Consider the following 25,976-nt stretch of genomic DNA (forward strand, 5'->3'; position numbering starts at 1 on the left):
CAAAAATTAGCCAAAATCTTAAAATGAAATTATTTTAATCTCAAACTAATATGATGGTTTCACACACACACACACACACACACACACACACACACACACACACAAACACACATATATATATAAATGACAGTATTGTCTATAACACACTGGTTTATAATATAAAGACTGTTTTACATTTGGCCTTTGCATTTGTGCTTCATATTGTGGTTCATATTGTGGTTTGTTTGGACAGTGAGCTCTTTCCTCTGTCCGATTAGACTTAAGAGGTTAGACGTTGTGAAGCATGGCGTCTTTAACTGAGATTTATCTGTTCCTGTACTGACCTCTGTGGGGTTGCCTGCCCTCACCCCAATGTCCTCTAGATTTATTTGGTTATTTGTTTATCTATTCTGAGGAGTCTTGCAATTCTCGCAAATTTTTTTTTCTTTTTTTTTCCTGTTTATGCATCCATGTCTAATTTTTCACAGTGGTGAAAGGCTCTTTCCATGTGCTGATACAGTCAAAAAATGGGTAAATGCGCTGATGACCTTCATGACCTGGACACCCGCCTGAAGCTCAGCCCACAACGTTCTGCATTGTACTGCTGCAACCAACATCTAGTAAGACATACCGCAGAGAAAAATAACCTCCAGGTTTTAAACTGAAGAATTTGAGTAAGCTTTCCATTGAGATACCACATCATATTTCCATTCGAGATGGCCTTGAGAACAAAATTCTCAAGTTCTTCATTTCTATGTCAGCTAAAATAGGTTCCAACTATCACAAAATTCATTCAAGCAACCCCAAAGCACTTGTCTACGCACACATTTCTTATTAGGAGTTTCTGGGCTAAACGGGGAGAGCCAGAGTATGTGGCTAGCGTGACCTGACATGCCTCTGAAGCTGGAGGGGGTCTTGACCTTTGCTCCCAGGCTTCAAACCTAGGAAGATGAAAAAGGGGATTGGTTAGGAGGGTGACTTCTTAAACAAGAGCTTCTGTTTTAGACAGGAATGTCAGTTCCATAAAAAGATGCCTATAGAGAAGGAAAAAGCAGCAAAAAGTGAACCCGAGAGAGAATGAAATATAAAAGGAAAATTGTCATATATGCTCCATTTCACTATGATGTTTTTTTTATATAAATAACATTGGTTTTATATGTATCATCAATAGCTGATATATAACATCTAGTTCTAAACCATTTTAGTTAATTCTGTCCTTCTAAATAACATTTCAATAAATCATTGAACTTGTGTAATAGCTGTTGGCCTAAACAAGACAAGACAATAAATATTATATATAGATAAAGGTTAAATTGTGTTCTCAAGGCATGGGTATTTTTCATGTGTTCACAGGCTGGGGCAAGTTGTCACATGTGTTTTATATATTACAGTTGTATACTTTTTTGTAAATTTTTAAATATTATTTAATATAATAATATTAGTTGATACATTATAAACTAACACGAACTAAAAAAGTAACAAAAATATATATATATATAAATTAACATTAACCAGAATTAACAAATGCTGTAATCTTTTGAGTTTATAGTTTTTTGTGTTACTTTTCCAGTTTTGCTCTTTTATTAATTGATTTGTGTTGCAGAATTGTTCAACATGTCAACATGTGTTAAATGAAATGTAATGGTGGATTTTTTTTTTTTTTTTTTTTTAACTGGCTGCCAATATTTAAGCATGAAAAATAAGCAAGCGTTACATGCAGTCTTTTCTGTAAAGTCTAGAGAAATGTATTAGTTGTATCCATCACCTGCATAGAATAATGACAATATGCATGGTGGGAAATACAGCAAAAGGTTTTTTTTTTTTTGTTGTTTGTTTGTTTTTTTACCTTCATTGCACTGTGTTGATCTTTCAAACAGGGAAATTGACTTTGCCACTCACTGAAATACAAAACGTGGCACTCATGCACAACACATCACCGGAAAAAGATATTTGATTATAAATGATCAGACTGGAAGACTGTGACCAATGAGCTTAACAAGGCAGAATACTGGGCTGTAACAGATTCACTAAACACCCCCCACCAGCCTTTCTGCCATAATGTGATGTTTATGGCCATTTTTACCCCCGGACTTCAGTCATGCGATGGAGCAATAAATTACTCAAGCAGGCCCGCTGGAGGGAAAGTCCTTGTGACTCTGTGCTGCGGCTCTAGCGGAGAGAGCGTGACATAGAGGGTCACATCTGTAGATAACCTTGTGTTTTCTCACCGTTTTTCTCCGACATTGTGGCCGCCTGGAAAGCACACATTACCCACCCATGGAGGGTTGGGATCTGCTCTGGGTGGAACAGTGCTGACACGTACCATCAATACATCTTTAGCAGAGCGTCTTTGTTCATGTCATTTTTGTGTCCAGCAGCAGATAAAGAGGCCAAAAACAGGAAATAAGAGGGAACGTGCGGAATCGTGAAAAATTATACTGCTGATCTTTGGAGCAGATTAAGAGTCAAGTTATGGTCAAGCTTATTATAGCCAAAGTCTCATAGGATTACGACTGGAAGACATCTTCATATTATTTGGATTTTGGGTCAATCAGTATGGATTTTCATTTGACAGTTCTTGAAGTTTTCATTAAGTTTCCGAAATACTGAACAACTGGTTGCAACCTGACACAAAGAAATTTCTAACTTTCGAAATATGGAAACCCCATTAACACTTTGGTCATTAAATGTTCCTTGCTTTTCTTCTTGTTTCTTAATCTTGCAGTCTAATAAATGTGGCATTGTATACTGCAAATATTGTTGGCTCTGTGTCAAACTGCTAATGCTTTCTTTGTTGTAAGTCAGTTTGGATAAAGTCATCTGCTAAATGCATAAATATAAATGATGTTAGAGATGTAGAGGTGTGGTTCATCTTCAGTATAGCTTAAAGTAATCATTCAATAACTTTACATTTACATTTGGCTTTTCTGTAGCTCAAAGCATGGCAGTAGCAATGCCAAAATCATGGATTTTTGGCTCCCAGGGAATGCATTAAATGTATACCATGAATGCAATGTAAGTCCCTTTGTTTAAACTTGTCTGCCAAATGCATAAATGTAAATGTACTGTAGTTTAACACAGTACTAGCAATGCCAAGGTCATGGGTTCGATCCACAACAAACTTACCGATGCAAGCCCAGATTCTTCCTAAAAGCAGAAGGTACATGAAGAATCTGCGTTTGTAACAGACATGGTGTCCAAGCGGTCTGGATTTCACATAGAAGGGAGGCCAAATTCCCTGCAGTTAAAATCTCAGACGGTGGTCTTTAACACGTTCTCTCTCCCTCTCCCTCTGCCTCCCAGTCCCAATAAAAACCTTCTGACCACCGGTTGACCTTTCGCCATTCTTCCCCTATCCAATGCTCTCTGTTCACTCCACCACTGCAGTCCAGCGGAGGCCAATGGGGGCCAGCAGCTGTGGGGAGGGGGATATGAGGTCATGAAGGTCACGGTACTGGTAAAGTCATCGGCGAGGCTCCAATGTGGGGCATCATTTCCCCCCTTCAAAGGCAGTCCTGACATCCACAGGGGCCGCCCCGATGGCCCCGCTGTTCCTGAGCTTTCAAGACCTGAGACAGACAAGGGTAAATAAATTGATACCAGGTGTTAGCTAGCCCCCTTCCAAAAAATCCACCAAATCGGGGCCCCATTTCACACTAAGAAACCCCGTACGGGTGCGTGAGGCATGGCAGCGTGGCGGCCCAAGCCAAAACAAATTTGGTACCGCCTAATCCGTTGAGGATTGAGTATGCAAATTCAAAGGCATTTTAGCTCAGTTTTGGAATAGACAGAGGTGGGGGCATCAAAGCCCACAATCAACACCAAAAAAAGCTGACCCCTTGAATAACTGTGAAGATCAAGCCAAGTGAATGGGAATCACTGTGGCGAAAACAAATCGGCTCTGACAATGAGTGAAGAGCAAGCAGAGAGACACCGTCAGCGCACAAGTGCTTCTGTTCTGGTGTTAGAAGCGAAAGGGGCGGCTTTGAAAGCTTCACCATGTGCAGGTTGGCCCCTCTTCTCTTTCTAAATCCCTCTAAAACTGTGCAGGGGCCCCAATTAACGCTAATTAACATCAACGACAGGCAAGGGGTCATTAGTCCAGCTAATCCGTGGTTTACATTTTGCACATGGAACCCTGCTGGCCAATTCTCACCCCAATCATAGAAAGGACACGTTGTTAAAAAAAAAAAAAAAGGCCAGCATCAAAGCTTTACCACTCCACAAACTGCCCCATTTGTCCAAGATCTGGACTCAGATGAGATGGAACTCAAAGTCCCGCCGAGGCCTGGGTGTCAAGCCAAGTCTCGGTGGTTTGAGTCGTCAACAACTTGTTTGGGTCCTTCATGATCCACGGCCATTTGCAGAACAGGTGGTCCATGAAAGAGGTTAAAGGTGTGATACTGTAAAATGCCCCATTATGGGCGATACATTCTGGCAGGCTGTACTGTAGTGGAGGATGCAATGCTCTGATGGGTGGAGAGGAAGGCTCTGTTTCAAAATCTAGTTGGCTCTCTATGTAGGCAGCACCATAAAACTATTTAAAACAGGCTATGTGTATGTTTTTGAACTAAGCAATATGCTACAGACAAAGTAAAAATAAAAACAAAAACCTTCTAAATCTAACTTTTTTGTTGAACATGGGTTGTTGCCCATGCAGAGCACTCCAAATTAGTCACTTATGAGGTTCCACTTGAGTTAGGATGTTAAGCAGACAGCAAGGCAGCTCACTCGGATTTGGAACTATGATAACATTACACTGCCTAGAGGGGCTGAGAAGCACACTGTACAGGACAATGACTCACAGCAGTGGGGATAAGAACAGTCAAAGATGAAGAAATGCTGAATGATTAATGTTAATTATATTAATATTTAGGATATAAATAAAAAAATCATACTAATAAATAAATTAGTCATAAATAAGTGGTCTGGCCGATATATTAAAATATTAATACATAAATAAATAGATTAGAATAGAATAAATTAAAACAATAATTAATAATAAAACAAATAAAATAAAATCATAAAATACATAGTTCAACTGGAATATATATTGTATATATATATATATATATGAATTTTATCATATATATTCATATTGATCACACAAACTTAAGTTCATTGTTTAATAATTACATTTTTAAAGCAACTTGTGAAACAGGTGAAAAATGTGCATAAAATAAATTGCAAATAAATGTGTAGCTAAAACTGTATGATTTGAAGAGGTGAAATCATACCTTTCTCTTATTCTGATTTGGTCACTCCCGAGACACAGAGCACATGTTTGGATGATGATCATTTACAGAGTCCACAACAGAGAGACTAGCAAAGAAGACAGAAGAGCCCAAGACTAAGCTTTCTAGCAAACAAAAAGTCAGGGTGAGTTACGAGATTGATTTAGTTTGCCTCAGATTGATGTTCTAAAGCAGAAAGGTAAAAATTAACCCACTAAAACAGTAGAAAGAAAGAAAAACAATTAATCAAGAATTTATTTTTCATGTCTCAAACTTTTTTTTGTTAACCAATAATAAATAAAGAAATAATAATAAAAGAAATTAAATATCACATTGTTTAATCAGAGTAAATGACTCTGTCAGTATGGAATGAAATGCTAAAAAAAAGTTTGGTGTTCTTTTTCAAAATTAATCTGAATATCGCAAAAATGTGCATACGAATTTAACTTCTAAATAAAACAACAAAAAATATATTTTTAACTCACAGTGAAATGCTAAACTGAAACACACTTTTAACTAATTACTTCTGTTGTTTTAACAGAGTTCATCATGTAGCACAGGGGTCAGTGGTTATTGGGAAATCATGCGTTCGGAGGCAAAAATGTTCTTGTCTGGCGAAAATATGTGCAGCTTTGAGTGAAACCTCATAAAGCCTCAGAGCTAAAGGGCAGTTTGGAGATGTTTTAAAGAAAAGTTGCTCACACGTATACTGGCACCTATTGCTCTAGGGTTGTTCCCTCCCCTCCCCCGGCTCTGAAACCCGATCTGGTGGCATGCAGTTCGGAATTCTTCATTCACCCTGACATTTGACCTCTGGCCTTTTTGGCAGCGCACAGAAGAGAAGATGAAGTGTCCAAGGCTCTTTTTCTCCAACACAAAAAATCTCCTGTTCTTGCAAGCCTCCCACACACTCGCACACACACACATAAACACTCTCTGGATGACTATGCAATGTGTACCCCTTGTTCTTGGATCCACGGAACACAATTACGTATAATATCTGGCTAACAGTCTGTGACATCAAGCGAGCATTTTTAAAGTGCGATTCCCACTCTCCTGTTCAACTGCCCACAGTCTAGTGCAACTTAAAAGCTTTGCACAATGCTTTCTGAACCATCTGATCATTATGAGTGGTGTATTATGGAGCTCCTCTGTCATTTTCCTCTTTGATTGCGCCATTACAATGTAATCAGTGTTTGAGCCTGAGTGAAAAGGCTTCTTGTACTGCTTCTGAGTAATTCTTGCCTTGCAAGTGTGTGCGCACAGCTTTAGTTCCATTCATGTGCACCACAACAAACTGACTGTTGAGTGAGTGTCAAGCCATTTGATATACTGCCTTACTTTGTCAAGCGGTTATCTTGCTTTGTTACTTTTCCCTTTTTCTTGAAATTCGGCCGATCGTTGCCTAACAGACAAACACGTATGAAAGAACAATGTCCAATGGGATCTCTTTTATCTCAGTTGCTCAGCATTAAGATTCAGAATGGAGACTTTTGGCTTTCTGCGTGAATTATTGTCATGAGCAATCAAAATGTAAAAATTCAACAGTAGGGTGTACAAAGACTAAATTTGTAAATTAGACTTCAAATTTACAGACAAATCTCATTATGATCTCTAGCTTAACCAAAGACCAAATTATCTGAGATACAATCTCTATGTTTATATCTACTGCTAATGCTCTTACAGTAGCTCGAAATTTGCATCTATTTTTATTTCAGGAGAAACACCAGAGTCAAAGTTAACACAACAAAACAAGCATGTATTAAACCTCTTGTTTCTCGTTTTTTAACTTGGTGAAAAATGCCTCAGTAATATTAAACGTATTCAATGCCTCGAAATGTGTTCAAATATGCAAAAATCTTCTCAAATCAAAGATCTACATTAATGTTATAGGTTTGTGTTGTTACAGTATGTCAACAATGGTCTGCATACCTGAAATTTTAAGAGTAACATTATAGAAGACATGGATTTCTGAGAAAAAGTAAAGGAAAAATGGGAAACAAGTAAATACAAAAAATAAACGTATAGATAATGCAGAAGAAATTGACTTTGACAGCAGCTTAAGTGAAAGCTCAGAGCTATCTGAGCTCGGTTTGTGACATTGGTGAAGTATCTCTTGAAGCTACATCTCAACATTGTTAAGAAAACTCAGATTTATCAAAGTCGACAATTAAACCATAAAACATAACCGAAAAGTCTCTTGAGCTATGAATGAGCAACAGCTCTTTGTCAGCTAAACCTGAAATGAAGAAATCCTTAAATGGTTTTATCTTTAATATTCAAAAAACAATCCCAAAAGCTTTGGAGAAACATCTGAGAAAAAGGTGATACATGAATGAAAGACAACTGAGAACTAATAAGTCTACTATTTGGGAATTTGTTTGTTTTAAACATCAGCTTTGCCTGAAAGATATTTCTCCTGAAAAGAGAAATAAGAATAAACAAAAGGGTCTGAGAAACCTTTGAGTTTTAATGGCAGACTTCTGAATGTGAGCACAGTTTGAGACATTGTTGAGATGACTTGTGAAACCCTAGAGACGCTTCTCAACAATGTCAAACTGTGCTCAGAATTGCCTTTCCAATTCCAATTAATGTTATAGCTCAATACTGTCATTTTACTTTTCTCTATTTACTTTATTCAATATTTGAGAAACATCTCTGGCAAAGTTGATACTTAAATCTAACACAAATGAGAACTCCATTAAATCTTGTGAGCTATGAACGAACAACAGCAATAAACGTTTCCTCTTTAAATGGACTAAAATGGCCAACGACTAACAGGAAATCAAATGAGCCATAAATGGATTCATCTTTAAGATCGAGAAGGTCTTTTTTGGAAAACGAAGTGTTTTTTGGAATTATAGGAGAGATGTCTGAGACAAAAGTTGATACTTTAAAAACAGTTCTCAGTTATGTTACATTAAAGTATCAACTTTTCCTCTCTGTCTAGACTTAAATGACCAGTCAACCAAACCTAAAATCAAATGTTCCTCAAAGACTTTAATGTTAAGAATCTGGAAACCTTTTAAGAATTCTCAGGAGTTTTTTGGAATCATAGCAGAAACCTCTTAATACTTAAAATGTAACATAACTGAGAACTCAATTAAGTCTCCTGATCTATGATAGATCAACCGCTGAGCAATAAAATGTACGTCTGAATTGCTTTAATTATGCTGTTTGGATTAATAAAAGTAGAACATCTGAAAAGACAGCATGTGGTTTCATTTACTCCGTTGTTTGAGGAATCCTTTCAACCCCAGTGACCAAGTGTGGTGGATCCTTAACTGTGGAAAATCAATGAAGGAAAAGTTCTCCTGATCCTCCACACCGTGTCTGATTAAATGTAGCCGATTTCTACGCCTGTGCTTAGAGAGCCCCGGCTTGAATGGAGAGTCAGAGGGAAACCAGTGTGGGCTGTTCGCCCAAAAGCCCAGAGGGCATACAGAAAAGGATCCCGCAAACTGGTTATTATGGTCATTCCTGATCACAGAAGGCATCCCCCTCCAATATCATCTATAGCTAGGATCAAATTGACACATAGCTAAACACGCTTGTGCATCATAAGCACGCTGAAGCAAACACTAGGCCTCACAATAGGAGAATCAGAACTTGTCCTAACACTCTCCCCGGGGAATCATGGGAAAGCAGCTCAGAGGGGAAAAAGCCTCCGCATCTGTCTCCTGCCTAAAGGAAGAGTGGGATGACATTCCTTCACGAGCATCCCACCCTCGACAGACTGCCTTATGAAGCCATCATTCACCCGATCAATGGCTCAGCGGCCTGAACCAGCCTCCCCAGGAGCAAGAGAATAGGGCGAGGAGGAGCTGCGGGCTGCAGTGGGCCGGGCGGCCCTCTAGCGCTGTGATCTTTCACTCCGGCTTGTGAAGAGGCAGAAGGGAAAGTTATTAGCTACCCTCCTCTCACAGTCAGCCACAAACAGCAACCTCCACTGATGAAAGGTGCAACCTTTTTAATGGAGATAAAACACTCAGCACACATCTTACAATACTGCAAGTGTGACATTTGAATTGTGTTATGTTTAAGACTACTTCCAATGAACTCTTCAGTTAAATTGCTTGGGGGTGGGCAATAAAGTCGAGATTTTTTACTTTATTTGAATCACTGAACTATGGAAGATTCAATTTTTTTTTATATCTCACAATTCAGATTTTCAAAATTGCTAATTGTCTTAATTGTGGAGTGTTAACTTCCAATTGCAAGACAAAAATCCACATTTTGAGAAGAAAAATGTCAGAAATGTCAAAAATATGCTTTTTATTATTATTTATTATTAATAATCCCAAGCTTGTTTCAGACACTGGTTTTTGGTTCTGTCTTTATTTCTTACAAGTGTAACATTTTATCTCACAATTCTGATTTATTAACTTGCAACTGTGAGATACAAACTTTTTTAAAACCCTTTTTATTTTTATTCCGATAAATAATGTTTTAACTTTCAAATACTAACTTTATTCCTCACAACTGTAAGTTTATATCTCTCTTTAATTTCCGTCACATACTTAACTGTGCCAGCAATACACATCACCAATAATAATTAGGCTTCTCATTATATCAATTTAATACAAATTGGACAAATCCTCACAGGTTTGAAATTCTCAAAATCGCCTCACAATGAATTAATAACTTAAGAATACATTTTGACTTGACCTGACACTTCAACATTTTTGGCGTGTTGACAAACTAGAAAAGCACCATAGTTTTTCAGCAAGTATTCATTAACCAACTCCGCCGACCAACCACTTGATCCTCAATTTGTCTCTGGGTAATTCATCTACAGAGCACAAAGGTCGCCATTAACAAGAAACATTGGAGGATTGCAAGACTCAAGACACAGAATGTGGGCACTGCATGATGTTTGAAATGGGCTTTTGATGACCTCAGCTTCTGCTCTCTGTAGGAGCAAACCCTGATCAAGCTAAACAGGGCTTTTATTGAGCTACTAAAGCATTGCACTAGCCCTGAATGAGCATCATTCAATGGAGTCACTAATTGACCAAACAGGTTTATAAGGCAAGTGGGTACAGAGGGAGGATAAGCAAGTTTGACCCTAGATGTTAAACCAAAGCCTCATTTGGATGGGACTAGTTAAGTGAGTCTAAATAAATTTGTGTTTCACGTCCAAAACAACTTCTAAAGTTCCATTACATTCATTCTTCTTCAACATTTAATAAAATGTGAAATGTTGAAGTAGAATGAATGGAATGGAACTTTAGAAGTTGTTTTGGACATGAAACAAATTTATTTAGACTCACTTAACACTTAACTTGCCATTACTTTCTAATTATTTGTTTCAAAGTGTGAATAACTAAAGCTACATTTCTTGTTGGGCTGCCTGATACATCTTTATTAATGAATTTAGGCCGAGCCAAATTTTGGGTAAAAAAAAAAAAGTTCAAGTAAATCAATACAAAGTCCGAAAACTGTTCATAATGACTACTTAACACTCCTAATGTTAATAAATGTAATTCAAACTTAATTTAGAACAATAAAACCCATCCAAACAGTGATCAAGAGAGTAAACATACAGGCTTTACCTTAGTCTTACTTCTAAATGCAAATTTAAGTTGCATTTAGAGCATGAAAGACATTGCAAATTTAGGTTTGGACAGAACCATTCATCTAATCCTGCCAAGTGATGTGTGACAGTCACAATCCATTATCATTAACTCCTTGTGAGATTTGGAGGGAAAAAAGCCTCTCCATTGTGCCAAATGAGTTTACTCTTAGATAACTTGTGAAACACTTTTTTTTTTCACAAAGAGGTTTGAGTTAAAGCGGATATGCCAAAATATCATGGAGTATGGCTTTAAAAAGGGAATGAATCAAAGCTTTGTGAAGCCAAGAGGAGATGTTCTGCAGAAACTGAAAGAAGGCTTGAAAATGTAAAGGCTTGCATGTATATTTACTCATTTTTGCAGAAACAATGCAGAAGTGCATGAAAGAATGTCTGCTAAATTAATGGAAATAAATTTTTTTTTGCAAAGTTCCCTGCTCATGCTGTTTTGGTGTTCATTCACATTGTTCCTTAATTATTATGTGTAGTATTCAGATGCATTTTTAATTATTTTTAAAAGTTTCATTGCCCCAAAAAATTTACTTTCACCAAAAAAAAAACACACAAAAAAACAATTATCCTGACACAAAATAGCCAGCTAACATTAATTGACTAATCAGATCAGAATAACATTTGAAAGAGTGAGTACAAGTCAGGTAAAATCACACTGAGGCAACATTTCTAAGTTTCATTTAGTTTTACTTGATGAACTAAAACTGAAAGTGAAATAGAAAAATAATAAAAATTCAAATTAAAGCTATATATATACGTATAGACAAAATAAAAATGATAAAAACAGAAAATTACTATTACTAAAACTATAGCTACAATTAAAATGAACTTAAAATATGAACAAATTCAAAATAGTAATACAAACTATAATTTAGAAATAGAATAAAATAGAAACCGAAATGTCAAATAAAAAAGATTTTCAATTATACTTAAAACTAAGTCTAGTAATACAAAAAATTGCAATACTCAATTTCTTAGTTCGTTTTTCACTGCTAAAGCGGTAGATATCTTTCGGCTAGACTGTATCTTCCAAACCTATGATTATTTCAGCTAAAATGGACAGCCAGAAAACAGCCAGCTATAGTTAATGACATAATTACACAAACACTCAAGAACAGCCCACATGACTACAATGGACCCGTGGCACCACAAACCCCATGGAATTGCATGTGTGCATATTTATTTACGTTCGTTAGCTCGATCTGATTTTCAGCGGTTTGTGAAGGACGTCATTATGACGGCATTCTCCAATCCAACAGATTTTTGACCCCAAACAGCATTGAACACTGGGATGAGTAAATCTCTAAGCCATGCATTGAAGGGAGGCTTAAATGCGAACTATGCATTCATTCTGTAGCGTTTTTTTTTTTTTTTTTAACACAAGGGAGTGGAATCTCCAGAGAATGAACCATCTCAGGGTGTTTCTAAAAAAAAAATGCAGGTTCTGGATGAGCTGCTAAGAAAGAAAGAAAAACAAGAGATGAAAAAATCCCCAAAGGTCCCTGTCCTCCCCGTCATCCCCCACTGTGGCCCGGCCTACAGGGCTTTTCTCTAGCACTGAGGCCTCCGTTTGGCCCCCCTCTGTCTCTTTCAGCCCTCCACAAAGCAGCAAGCCATGTTATTTGAGGCACTAAAGAGTTAACCCTCCTCACTGCTCCAACACAATGGCCTCCCCATTGAGGGCTTTCTTCATTTAACCTTCCTAATGACAGGTTTCATCCTCTTTCCCCTGATGAAAAGGAGGAGCAGGAGCTAACCCACCACCTTTCTCTTTTACCTCCTTTCACGTCTCCTCCCATTTCCACACCTCCCAAAAGCGCCGGCTCTCACTTTACAGTCCGATGTGACAACTCTTTACAGTAAATGACACTGTCATCGCTTTGGGTGACAGTTTTGTGCTAGTGAGGCATTCACCTTTTTACTTGAGGTAAATGCAGTTGCCAGACTCAGAAAAGTGATCTTATTTTGGTTTAGCGTGCAGACACAACAATAAATGAACAGTTTGTTGGTTGAGTCACCTGTAAAAGTCAAAACAAAACATTGCTTGGTTTGTTTAGGCAGAGAGAAACAGCAACATACCTTAACCAATCGCGTGAGTTTGGGGCAGGGCCATCTGTTCGTTCAACCAATTCGTTAGTGTCTGGGAAACACGTTTATAAACAGTTTTATTTATTTATTTATTTGAACATTAATTTATCATTTTACTACAAATCATATTGACTACACCCTTCAGAGGTTGTAGTTCAGGAGGAAAATAAGCAACAGTTGTAGAAGTTTAGCATGGGTCAGTTCCTACCACTGTTCAGCTGGGATGAGAAGGCACGCTTCCTGTTGTTTGGGCTCACGTTTAGTCATACTGTAAGCTGCTGCAGACACAAAGAAAGTGCGAGAAAGCGGCCCGCTGCTGCCAGCGCTGAGCAGGGGTGCGACAGGGGTGAGCAGTTTTGACTGGGGGTCGACAGAGAACATTGACAAGAGTGTTCGCTCTAACTCAGCCTCCATGTCTCCTGTCTCTGTGTCTCACCCTTCTCCACACCAAAGTGGGGGGGGGGGTGAATTTTTACGGTTGACCTTCTCCTCACGCGTTTGTGAACCTCTTCACCTCATGTCAATTCTCTTGACCTACTTGGTCGCCCCGGAGCAAGCCACTTAAAAGAGCGAGATGAAATTCTGTAGGCCACGCTCACATATGTTTCTTGTTGTCAGCGAACACTAATACTTTAGGATTTAGATTCTTGCTATTGAAAAGATCGAGGGAAAAACAGAGGAGCAACTGTTTGTTATTGTGCTTATGAGAGAGGGGAAAGGACACTCAATTCTGAAATGAATGCAAAACAGTCACATGAGACGCTGGCAAATTCACTCTGGTGATGCGTCTAAATGATGCATAGTTCATATTGATGATATTGATTGATAGCTTCCATAAATTAATGAATGCATCTCATCTACGGTATTAATTTAGTAAACAGTACATGTATTCCAAGCAGCTTAATTTTCATTCATGCCACATATGGAATTTAACCTAAGGACCAAACCTCAAACTCCACATCTCTCTTTTCTTTCTCATTACCATCATCACTGACCTGGATTAAACATTTGAACCATGTGTAGATCTGTCTGCCTCAGGTATAAGACCAGAATGAAGTCAGAAAGCTGCTTAGATAGTGCACTTAAGAGCAAGTCAAAGAGCAAGATGCATTTCTGCTGGTAGATGCGGGATAGTTTATGGTCAAACGAGTCCAAACAAAAAGCCATGAATGTGGGGAGGTTTCATGTGTGTGTGTGTGTGTGTGTGTGTGTGTGTGTGTGTGTGTGTGTGTGTGTGTGAAGGGTGAGGTGGAGGGTTTCCGAGAAAAGCCGTTTGTCTATTTTGCAAACGGTCAAGGACCTTCACTGTCATGTCCAAAAGTTTATGGAAAATGCATTCTCAAACTAGAGTTTCACATTTTTCTGATGTTCTTGCTCATGAATCGTGATAAGATAATGCTACACTCTTATGACTCTTTATCACTCTTTGACACCCATGAACCTTTTACAGCTTCTTTATAATGGGAAAAGCTTCTCCAGATTATGGAACCTTTATTTTTTACATTTCCATGGTTCTCGGAAGCGCAAGTTGTCATAGTTGAGGAAACTAACACAAATATATTTTTTTGCTTTCCTATTTGCCCCAACAGCAAATATTGATTATATTGGTGAGAATAACAACATATTTCAAATTATAAATTCATATATATTTTTAAAATGATTTAACATGTTACTAAGGCATCACCACCATCTATATTGCTAATGGTCTATTAAAATGTTCTTCATATTAAGAAATAAAAAATATATTCTTTTAAGAACTGTTCACTAAAAGGTTCTTTATGGAACCAAAAGGGTTCTTATACTGCATTGCTGTGAAACCCCCTTTTTGGTACCCTTGTTTTTAATCCTATAGACTAGTATTCAGAGTAGTTGCTAAGATGAATTAGTTTGTTGCTAGGTGCTTGTCAAAAGAGCCCACCCTCAAATCTCTACAACATTCAGGATCTCAACACATCTCCCCCCCCCCCCTCTCTCTCTCTCTCTCTCTGTATATATATATAAATAAGTTCCTTACTGACATCTATGGTTCCACAAAGAAACTTTAACATCCATAAAACCTTTCCATTCCACAAAAGTTTCTTTATATTGGAAAAAGGACCTTTCCATAACAAAAAGTTCTTCACACTAGGATTTTCATTTATGGCTCAGACACCTCCTTCAGAAAGTATACTTGATTTTATGGTAAAATGGTACAAGCACACTTCTCCGCAACTGGCTGCTCGATTTACGTGCCAAAGTTTAATGCTTAGGGTCAGGGGTTGCAGTTTGGCGTGAACTACCTCAGGGCTGTAACCAGAGTGGACCTGTTCCTTACCAAACCAACACTAATGTAGAAACAGGAGATGCAATTCACCTCCACAAAGCCATTGAAGACTTTGACAATCTCTACATCAGATCAGCTGCATGCACGGGGGAAAAGATAAAGTGTTAAACTTAAAGGGTTGAGAGGAAATGCAGTAAACCCTCGGCCAAACTCAAGGTTTGTTTGCTCAAATGTTTTATTTAACCTCTAATCACCACATTAGGGCTTTCTTTCATTTGGCTTTTTACGCTCTCAAAGGCCTCGTTTTAAAGCACTAATGAAAATAAACCGCAGGGCCCCCGTCTCTTTATTTTGAGAGGGAACACTGGAGCCTCGGGTTCAGAGCGGGGTGAAAAACAGAGGGCATCTGGAACAAAGACCAGAAGACCTAGAGGTCAAATGGCCTGGTGTCCAGAACTTCTTCAGCGGACGTGGACGGAGAGGGAGCGAGGCTCTTGTATAATCACAGATCCGTTTTGTCCATGCCTGTAGGATAGAATATATCACACGGCGCTGACATGCCAACAATAGATAACGTTTTGTGTGAATCTTTTCAGCAGGCCACGCATCTGGACAGCTGCAGATTAACCCTCCATTCTCTGGCCTGCTTTCAGCAGATGACTTCTGCATCTGTCCTGGACTGACTGCATCCACACAATTACTATAGACCCTGAGTGGGAGATTTCCAGGTGAAGAACATTATCCCGGGCTCTTTAGGGTCAAAGTTAATGAGGGGAATTATAAACCATCACTAACGTGCTGCATTTCCTTTCCTCACAACCCTGGACAGTCATGGTTTGTGTGCTCTTTATTCAAATAGGGGTCATCGTTGATCTTTTGTGCTCTTATGAAGTGTGCTTGTATAACGAGATTTCATTAAAATTGTGGTATTTAAAGGCCATTCGACTAGGCCGTGTTACTTTGACCCAGAGTTCAATTAGATGTCTCTCAGCACAATACGGACAGTTCTGACTAATGAACAACCATTATTTAGTTACTTTTATGCTGGAAATTGGAGTAGAACCAATTTTCACTTCACAATGGCTTGAAAATGTAAAGAAATTCAAAGAAATGGCAAGTAACACACTTTAAGTACTTCACTTTTGAAGTAAATATGAAGTACTTAAGTAGAAAGACTGAAATAGTATTTTCTCGTAAAATCACATTTTTTTTTACAGTTAATTTTCTCATTAGGTTAAGTAAATTGAACAAATTTTGACCCTTCACTTTTGATTTGTAACAAATAGTGCAAAGTTTGTGATGTGAAATTGAATGTTTCCTCAAATTTACAGAGGTGGGTTACTTTTTTTTAGAGATTTAGCTAACTTTCGATAAGTAGATATAGAAACAAACAAACCCAAACAACCCAGTTATATTGAATTTATATTGACTGAATCAACACTACTCACACTTTTAAAAATGTAAAATTCTACACTGTGTAAAATGATTTTTGTAAACATAACGATTATTGAAGCACATATGAAACTATGTTGTTTTTTCCATTTTCTTTTTTTTCAGTAAAGTTGTTTTGATCTAAATTTGAGTGCATTTTGAATGCAACTGCTATTTTTCCAAACATAATCACATTTTTATGAACTCTTCCTATTGATTGTGTTAACTTTAAAAGAGGTATTGTATTTTAACTACATTTAGGAAAGATTTACAAGTCTTTTGTTGTTTTTATTAGCATGGTATGCTTCAGATCGTGTTTCACTATGAGCTGTGCCATTAAATAACACTCAAATATCATCCTGTCTTACTCGCTAATGTCCCAAACGAGGTAATGTCCTGTCATGTGACCCCCATCACCCACCTGTGTAGACTTTGTCTTAATCCCTGCTGATCTCCTCTCTGCTTTGAATACTCGGACTACTGAGTGTAACTAATTCTCCCACACAAGGATATTGTCCTCCCCATTTCAGCTTTGTCTTTCCTCTCTTTCACTAGTCTCATTCGTTTGCCGAGCAGCCAAAAAAAAAAAAAAAAAAAATCCTCCAAATTAAAAAGACTTAATGAGCTATTACTCTCACCTTAAATCTAATTGTCTACTTTGCCTCCAAAATGGATAAACAATCAGTCCGGGGGAATATCCTCTCTGAATGCACTGTTTCAACTCTTTGTTTGAAATCTATAAACAATGGCAATTTTGCTTAGAGCTCATGTATTTAACAGTGGCCTGTTTGAAATACAAAGATACACATGATTGTGATGGAAAAATCAGACACAGAGCATCTGTGCATCTGACTGTATTTCGTTGTCTTGTGCCCACATGTGCAATGACAATAAAGTTGAATCTGAATCTGAATCTGCACTAATTTTAAAAGAATAGTTCACCCATAAATGAAAACTGTCATCATTAACTAAACCCTTATGCCATTCCAAAACTGCATTACTTTCTGTAAAACCAAAAATGTGATGTTTTGCAGAATGTCCAAGCTGCTCTTTGCCATGCAGTAAAGTGGATAATAATTAAGGTCTAAAAAAGGACACGCAAAAAATTATAAAATTAACACATATTAATGCACTCAACATATATAGTAATGTACTTCATGCTTATGTTTGTATACAATAGTGTTCAAGTTTTTTTTTTTTATACATTACAATTTAATACATGACTAAGTACATTTATAATGTTACAAAAGATTTATATTTCAAATAAATGCTGTTCTTTTGAACTTTCTATTTATCATAGAATAAAAAAAAAAAAAAACATTAACACTGATAATAATTAAATTCCAATGATATGTCACAATATAACTGATTTTACTGCATTTTTTAACAAATAAATGCAGCCTTGGCAACTTCTCAAACCTTAGTACACTTAAACTTACTGTATTGTAACTTGCCTGGTCATAAAACACACATGAATTAATGTTTATTGTTCTCCGTTCTGTTGTAATGTCATGTGTTTAAAAAAGACATTTATTATCTGAATATGAAGGTGAAAGGGATTTGAGAGTTACGATAAATGAAAAAAAAAATGAACAGTGAATTATTTAAAAAAAAAAATTAAAATGTAATATTTTTTCAAATATAAAACATTAGTAGTATAGACTACTTTTAAAAATATTCATTGTCCTTTTTTGTTTCAACTACATAATAAAAATAATACAGGGTTGGAGTGTTTGATTTTTAATTTTTGGGTGAATTATCTATTTGAGCACCACAGACTCGGTGAGTTTTTGTCACATAACATGTGAACGTCTCCCAGCAAATGGTAAATGTGTCACCCCCCACAGTACACAAACAGTGCCACAGACGGAGGAATGGTACAGACGACTATTCCATAGAGACGGCCGGTCCCTCTAGGAGCTTTTCCAGACGACCATTTGGTGCTCCCATCCCTAACCTATTGACCCTCAACCTAGAGAGGTCAGCTGTGTCAGGGAGCCCAGATCCAGCCCAAGCCTGTAAATCAAGCGCCGGCGGGAAAGACGCACCGTCCAGGGTCCCAGCCAGGCCTGGCACCATCACTCTCCTCACTGTGACGCACTACCAGGCCGGTTCCCACTGAACCATGCCACTCTGGCAGCCCCTGTGACCCCGTGCGGGATACATCAGCCTTCGGCCGCTCTGCCATATAACACCACCTGTGTTACAGACCTTCCTGTTCTGGCTTGCATCACAATCATGTATCTCTCAGGCATCGCCGCACCTGGAGCTCAAGCCCACAAATCACTCAGTGCACTCCTGAGACGGTGAACATTAAACACACTTTGGTTTGACCTGTGTGGGATCACCCGGGGCTCTCTCTAATGGACGGAGCCATAAAATGGTCATGTTGCTGTTTTTCTAGTCAAACGCCAACACCAGTTGTTCTGATTCCTCACTGGCTTTGTGATCAGAGTCATCAGTTCTGCATGGAGGAACTCGGGAGGGAAACCTATTTTACCTTCCATTGACTCCATACTTCAGTGATGAAGCACAGTTCTGTCCACTTCTCCAGCAGAGACCCCTCATCACTGATGACAAACCATCTACCTATCACAGGCAGACATGTGAATTGTACAATAACACTTACAAATACGTTTAGTAAGTGAGTTTTTTTTTTCTTCAGCAAGGATGCATTAAATTGATTTAAAGTACATTGAAATGGATATTTTTTGTAACATTGTACGTAATTTTAAGTAAGTGTCAAATATCCTGAAATTTAGAAACGGATCAGTTTCTACAAAAATATGAAGCTGCATGATTAGTGATGGGAGTAATGATGCTGAAAATTCAGCTTTGCTACACAGAATTATTTTACATTTTAAAATATATGTGACCCTGGAGCACAAAAGTCACACAGTCTTAAGTCACACAGATACATTACAGGTACGCTACATAGTATGGGTCAAAATGATCAATTTCTCTTTCATGCCAAAAATCATTAGGATATTAAGTAAAGATCATGTTCCATGAAGATATCTGTGAAATTTCCCAATTCCTACAATAAATATTGATTAGTAGTATGCATTGCTAAGGACTTCATTTGGACAACTTTAAGGGCTAATTTCTCAATATTTTTTTGCACCCTCAGATTCCAGATTTTCAAATAGTTGTATCTCAGCCAAATATTGCTCCTAACAAACCAAACATCAATGTAAAGTTAAATTTACCAGCTTTCAGATGATGTATAAATCTCAATTTCAAATAATTTACCCTAATGAATGGTTTTGTGGTCCAGGGTCAAATACAGCAGACTGACATTAGATATCTAATTGTTTTTTCTTTTCATAGGCAGATCTGTTTTATTTTTGTTAGTTTTTTTGCATATCACCTACCTACCATATCTTCTTTACCTCTACATTAAGAAAAGACTGTGAACCTACATATTACATTTGCTTTAATGCAGCATTTTAACATTGCTTTGCTAAACAACTTTTTTCAGATGTGTTTAATATTGAGGATCCGTTTACATTGATGTCAGATCTAATTCTGGAAGTGTCAGACATTGTTTTGCCACAAATGAAGCTATGCTTATATTCAATTATATAACCAGAAGTGATTTTCAAGTGGAAGAGGCAACACTTCACAGATATCATGTTATATAGACACAGCTGCACTCTGATGATCCGCTGCCCTCTGGTGGTACCATTTATGCCAGATACAGTACAGATACTAGAATTGTAAAATAATAATACAATCCTGTTTTAAAAGCCAGAAGGATAAATTTGCCTCTCTAGAACACCGAATTCTGATTGGCCAGTGGTCAAATTTTTTGATAATGACTGTCCATAGCAGCACTGCTCATCTTCTCTTTCTAAATGGTCTCTACAAGCAAGATTTTGAAATCATCATCAACAAATTAGGAAATATTAGGCCTTTTTTTTTTTAAATCAGCAGAAATATTTTTTGAAACGCAAGGCTGTGCTATACATTATTTCTTAAAAGTTTTCATAAATTTTTAAATAAAAAAATAAGAGAATAAATACTTAGTATTTTTTAAATACTTTATTACTGTGATAAAACGAGAAGCACTTCCTTGAGATGTAAATGAAGCATAAATCACATTTTATTATTGTACTTAACCAGACTTAAATAGTTCAAGCCAATAAGAACAAACTGCATAATAACAATAATGTTTGTATGAAGTCAATTAAATATTATGCATTAGTCCCGGTCAGCTCCAGATGAGACATATGCATGAAACAAATGTGCCAAAAAAAAAAAAACAATAACGGATAAAACTTCATAGCTGATTATTATATTTTTAAATACCAATCAATACTAGGTTTTGGTCAGTTAGTCTTGACCCGCCTTCAGTTTCTCAGCCATGGTGTTATCATGCTTGGATCCTCCCATGCATGGGGGGCTTTTGGCCAGGCTGGGGTTACTGCTCCACTGCTGGGGTGTCTTAGCCTGGATGGCGAGGGCATGAACGCAGCTACTGAGCTCCTCCCGCAGGGTCTCGTTTACAAGCCGGTGACGCTGCAAGAGCGAAAGACCCTCAAACTGAGGACTCACCACCAGAACTCTGAAGTGGGACTCTGAACCAGCGGGTACGGCGTGCATGTGACTCTCGTTCATGACCTCCAGGTGCTCAGGTTTGAGGGCCTGGGCCAGTTTGGTCCGTATTGTGGTCTCCACAGGACCCATGTGGGGCCGGTGATGGGTCAGCTGTCTGGTTAAGGCAAGGGTGCAGGTGGAGGGACGCAGACAGCGGAGAGCATTGGACAGCATCAGGCGCAAGTGAGACCAGCTGCAGGAAAACATCAAAGATCAGTGAGACATTTGTGTCGAGACATGCAAGTAGCTAAAATAAAGAGATCTTTACTCTAGTCAAGTCTATTCCTGCTTTATATATTTAACTAACTTGTTAGTTTTCATCTTTTAAAGCATGATAAAAATCGAAATAATTTCTCTCACCTTTCAGACACTTTCTCCGCAGTGTTGTGTTTGTATCACACACAGGAAGCGATTCGTGCAGATCCTCCTTCACTTGTTTAGAAAGCGGATGGCTGAAATGACATTAGCGCCGCCTGACGGCTGGATGGAGAGTTGCGTTAGATACCGAGGATGCCTCTACATTACGTAAACAACCTAGCTTCTTCTTCTTCTTCTTCTTTCGTTTTATTGGCAACCGCACTTAACAGTGCATTATTGCCATCATCCGGTAGCTTAGATCAGACACATTCCTATCTCTTAACATTTCTAAGCAACCCCCCCCCCCCCCAAAAAAAATAAATAAATAAAAATAAAAGTAAATAAAACCCACTGGCGCTGCGTTTTCAGCTCCTCCAGCTTCCACCCCACTTCCCTTTAACTCCCACTTCCCATCCGCAACCTTATTTACCTCCAGATTTACTTACACTGTCTCACACTATACTTCATCCGCATCTTCTACCTCTCTCTATAATCCTATATACATATTAATCCTACAATCTATTCATTAAACCAGTATTATTCAAAAACTGAAACAACACATTAACCATACTATTTCCTATATCCAAGTCTAATATATTCTTTAATATTAACTCTTTCCCTTCATTCTTCCATAATTCTTCTCTTAGCACTTCTCTTTCTTCATCATAACCATTACAATTAATAAACACATGTTCCACAGTTTCACTTTGTCCACATTTCTCACACAAACCCGTTGGATGCTTAGATATTAAATGTAATGTTTTATTCAAACCGGTATGTCCCACCCTTAGTCTTGTAATTATACTTTCCTCCCTTCTATTTCTCCCTCTTTTCCTACCTTTTCCCACTTTCTTTTGTATTGCATATAAATGTCTACCTTTACTCTCATTATCCCAATATTGTTGCCACTTTTTAATCATTTCCTCCTTTATTACTGATTTGATTTCTTTTAAACTATGTGATAACTCAATTTCTACCCTATCTTCATCTACTACTTGTTTAGCTAATTTATCTGCTTCCTCATTGCCTTTAATTCCCACATGAGCTGGGACCCACATAAACTGTACTTCTATTTTAATTTGTTTCAACTCAAAGAGATTTTGAAGAATTTCCATGATTAAATCTGGCCTTGATTCAGATTTTTGATTATAGATACTAACTATTGCTGAATAAGAATCTGAACATATGACTGCATTTTTTATTTTCCTTTCCTTAATTATTTGTACTCCTAGCAAAATAGCCATCAACTCACCTGTATATATTGACAACTGGTCACTAATTCTAGCTTTTTTCTTCACCATTAACTTTGGCACATTGACTGCCACTCCTACTCTCCTTCCTTTTTTGGAAGCATCTGTGTAAATCTGTATACTATCTCCATATGTTATTCTTAAATACTCATTTGCTCTCATTACTTCCATCCCATTATTTCCTTCACTCTGTCTTATCTCCAGTAATGTTAAATCTACTACTGGCTGAGGAATAATCCATATAGGAGTATTCGGATATATTACTCTTGGTACACATCTATAATTGTTTATCCCCATCTCCTTAATATCTTCTTCTACCACCCACCCAAAACTCTTATGTTTCTTCATTCCTTGTTCCCAACTTTTTCCTAATATTTTCCTTGTTGGATGTACCTCATTCTGACTATTTAGATTTGTCCAATACACAGCCATTAACTGTTTTCTTCTAATATTAAGCGGCATTTCATTTATCTCTACTTGCAAAGCTACTATAGGTGTTGTTGGATATGCTCCACAGCAAATTCTCATCGCCTGTGCTTGAATTCTATCCAATTTCTCTAACTGTGATTTTGCCGCCAACCCATATGCTATACTTCCATAATCTAGTACAGATCTTATCATTGCTATATATACTGATTGAAGCGCCCCTCTATCTGCTCCCCACTCTTGTCCTGCCATACATTTCATTATATTTAACACTCTTTTACACCTATTCACTATCTTATCAATATGTTCATTCCATGTAAGTCTAGTATCTAGCCACATTCCCAAGAATCTAACTGATGTTACTCGAGCCATTTCCCTGTTATATATCCTTAACTTCCATTCATTATCTACTTTCTTGTTGGAAAATATAATAACTTGTGACTTCTCCACTGATAACTTAAATCCCCACTTATATGACCATTTAACTACCTCATCCACCGCCTTCTGCATTTTCCCCATAATGAATTTATTGTTTCTCCCTCTAAACCACACAGCTCCATCATCTGCAAACAGTGATCTACCAACACTCCTATCCACCTTACTAAATATATCATTTATCATTACTAAAAAAAAGTACTGGACTTATTACACTTCCCTGAGGAGTACCATTTTCTATTATTCCTTGAGATGATATAGCATCTCCTACTCTCACCCTTATTACTCTTTGCTTAAGAAAGTCATTAATCCAATTAAACATTCTTCCCCCTACCCCCATCTCTTCCAACTTAATCATCAGACCCTCCCTCCATAACATATCATAGGCTTTTTCAATATCAAGAAACACAGCAACTACTGATTCTTTATTTGACAGAGCTTTCTTTATTTCCGCTTCCAAACACATAACCGGATCCATAGTTCCTCTTCCTACCCTAAATCCACTTTGAAAAGGTGTTAATTTTCCTTCTTTTTCCAAAAAATATACTAATCTATCCGTTATCATTCTCTCCATCACTTTCCCTACATGAGATGTAAGGGCTATTGGCCTATAGCTAGCCGGCTTATTTGGATCCTTCCCTGGTTTCTTTATTGGCAATATCAATGCTTCTTTCCAACTATGCGGTAGCACCCCCATTTCCCACACTTTATTATAGAACTCCAACATTACTCTCAATGATTCCTCACTTAACTGCTTGATCATATAATAGCTGATTTCATCTTGCCCCGGAGTAGTTTCTCTCATTCTCCTCAGCGCTCGTTTTAGTTCCGTCATTCCAAACGGGACATCCATTATATTATCTCCATCCTGTCTCTTTCCCAATAGATGAGGATGCTCTCGTAGTACTTCCTCCCTTTCCCTCTTAAACTCTTCAGTCAGATTTTCCGTACTGTTTACTTTTATAAATGTATTACAAAACAGTTCTGCTTTATCACAGTTTTCTATTGCTATAACTTCCCCTTCATTTAAAACAGGATATTCCATATCCTTCCTTATTCCATTCATCCTTCTGATCATACTCCATACTTCTCCTATTGATGTACTTCTCCCTATTCTATCACAGAAATCTCTCCAATTTTGTCTTTTTGCCCTTCTTACCACCTCTCTTACTTTTGCTTGTTCTCTCTTATATTCAATTAAATCTGTATAATTATGCAATCTTCTTACCTTCTTGTATGCTCTCCTTTTCCTTCTAATAGCTTCATCACACTCCTTATTCCACCATGGTACCATTTTTGTCTTTCTTCTTCCTTTACTCTTAGGAATATTACTTACTGCTGCATTTTTCATAACTCCTATAATTTTCTCATTTATAGCTTCTATGTCATCTACACTTCTTACTTCATTTATGTCTATACCCTCCTCCACCATTTTCACATATTCAGTCCAGTTAGCTTTTTCATAATTCCATCTCCCTTCTCTTCTCTCACTTCTTTTTACACAATTATTCATATTGACACTCATTTCAATCAAAACAGGAAAGTGGTCACTACCTATAGTACATTTCCTTAATACCTTCCAGTTAATTTTACCCCCTAACCTACTTTTTACAAGGGTTAAATCCAACACCGCTTCTTGACCTGTTCTCATGTCTACTCGTGTACCTCCCCTATCATTCATACAGATCAGATTCATCTCATCCATCAATTCTTCAACCACCTTCCCATTTCTGTCAGTTACACTTCCTCCCCACATACTACTATGGGCATTGAAATCCCCACACCATATCACCCTCTCTCTACTTTGCCCTTCTATCTTTAACATATCTTCCAATGTCATTTGTCTACATGGATTATAAAAATTTATTATTACAACACTCTTATCATCCTTCCATACCTCCACCACTACATATTCCATTTCTCTTCCTTTCCCCACCATTCTATACTGCATTTCAGACTTAATGAAAGTAACACACCCACCACCATTTCCCTCTTCCCGATCTCTTCTCACAGAAACATACCCTTTAATTACAAAATCTAATTTAGGTTTCAGCCAAGACTCTTGTACACATATCACATCTGGCTTTTCCTCCATCTTATTTAGATAACCCTTAAACTCCAATCCATTAGCCACCAGACTCCTAGCATTCCATTGTAAAATTACTAACATCAAGATTGTTGTCCATCCCATGATTCTTGACTAGGCTGTATTTCTAAAGTTAGACCATCTCTAACCATTTCCCATGTTAGCCCTTTGATATCCAGGAACCTATCTGCTGCTCTCACTATTATCTGTATCTTTTCTGTTCTTCTTTCAGTCTGCGCTG

At 37.6% G+C, this 25,976-nt stretch overlaps 1 protein-coding gene and 1 long non-coding RNA gene across 2 annotated transcripts; both read right to left on the reverse strand.

Annotated features, from left to right (window-relative positions):
- Positions 1-1,512: 1,512 nt before the first annotated feature.
- LOC113115725 (uncharacterized) lies at positions 1,513-13,649 on the reverse strand. Its single transcript, XR_003293936.1, has 3 exons — positions 13,097-13,649; positions 12,880-12,940; positions 1,513-3,548 (listed from the first exon to the last, which is right to left on the reverse strand). It is a non-coding gene; the product is annotated as an uncharacterized LOC113115725 (long non-coding RNA).
- A 7,016-nt stretch (positions 13,650-20,665) lies between these two features.
- Positions 20,666-21,669, reverse strand: bola1 (bolA family member 1). Its single transcript, XM_026283282.1, has 2 exons — positions 21,542-21,669; positions 20,666-21,374 (listed from the first exon to the last, which is right to left on the reverse strand). Exon 2 carries the CDS (start codon positions 21,353-21,355, stop codon positions 20,918-20,920), a length of 438 nt encoding a protein of 145 aa, XP_026139067.1. The 5' UTR covers positions 21,356-21,374; positions 21,542-21,669; the 3' UTR covers positions 20,666-20,917.
- Between the last annotated feature and the right edge of the window lie 4,307 nt (positions 21,670-25,976).

The sequence above is a fragment of the Carassius auratus genome, chromosome 16, assembly GCF_003368295.1.
Source record: "Carassius auratus strain Wakin chromosome 16, ASM336829v1, whole genome shotgun sequence".
Classification (NCBI taxonomy): Eukaryota; Metazoa; Chordata; class Actinopteri; order Cypriniformes; family Cyprinidae; genus Carassius; species Carassius auratus.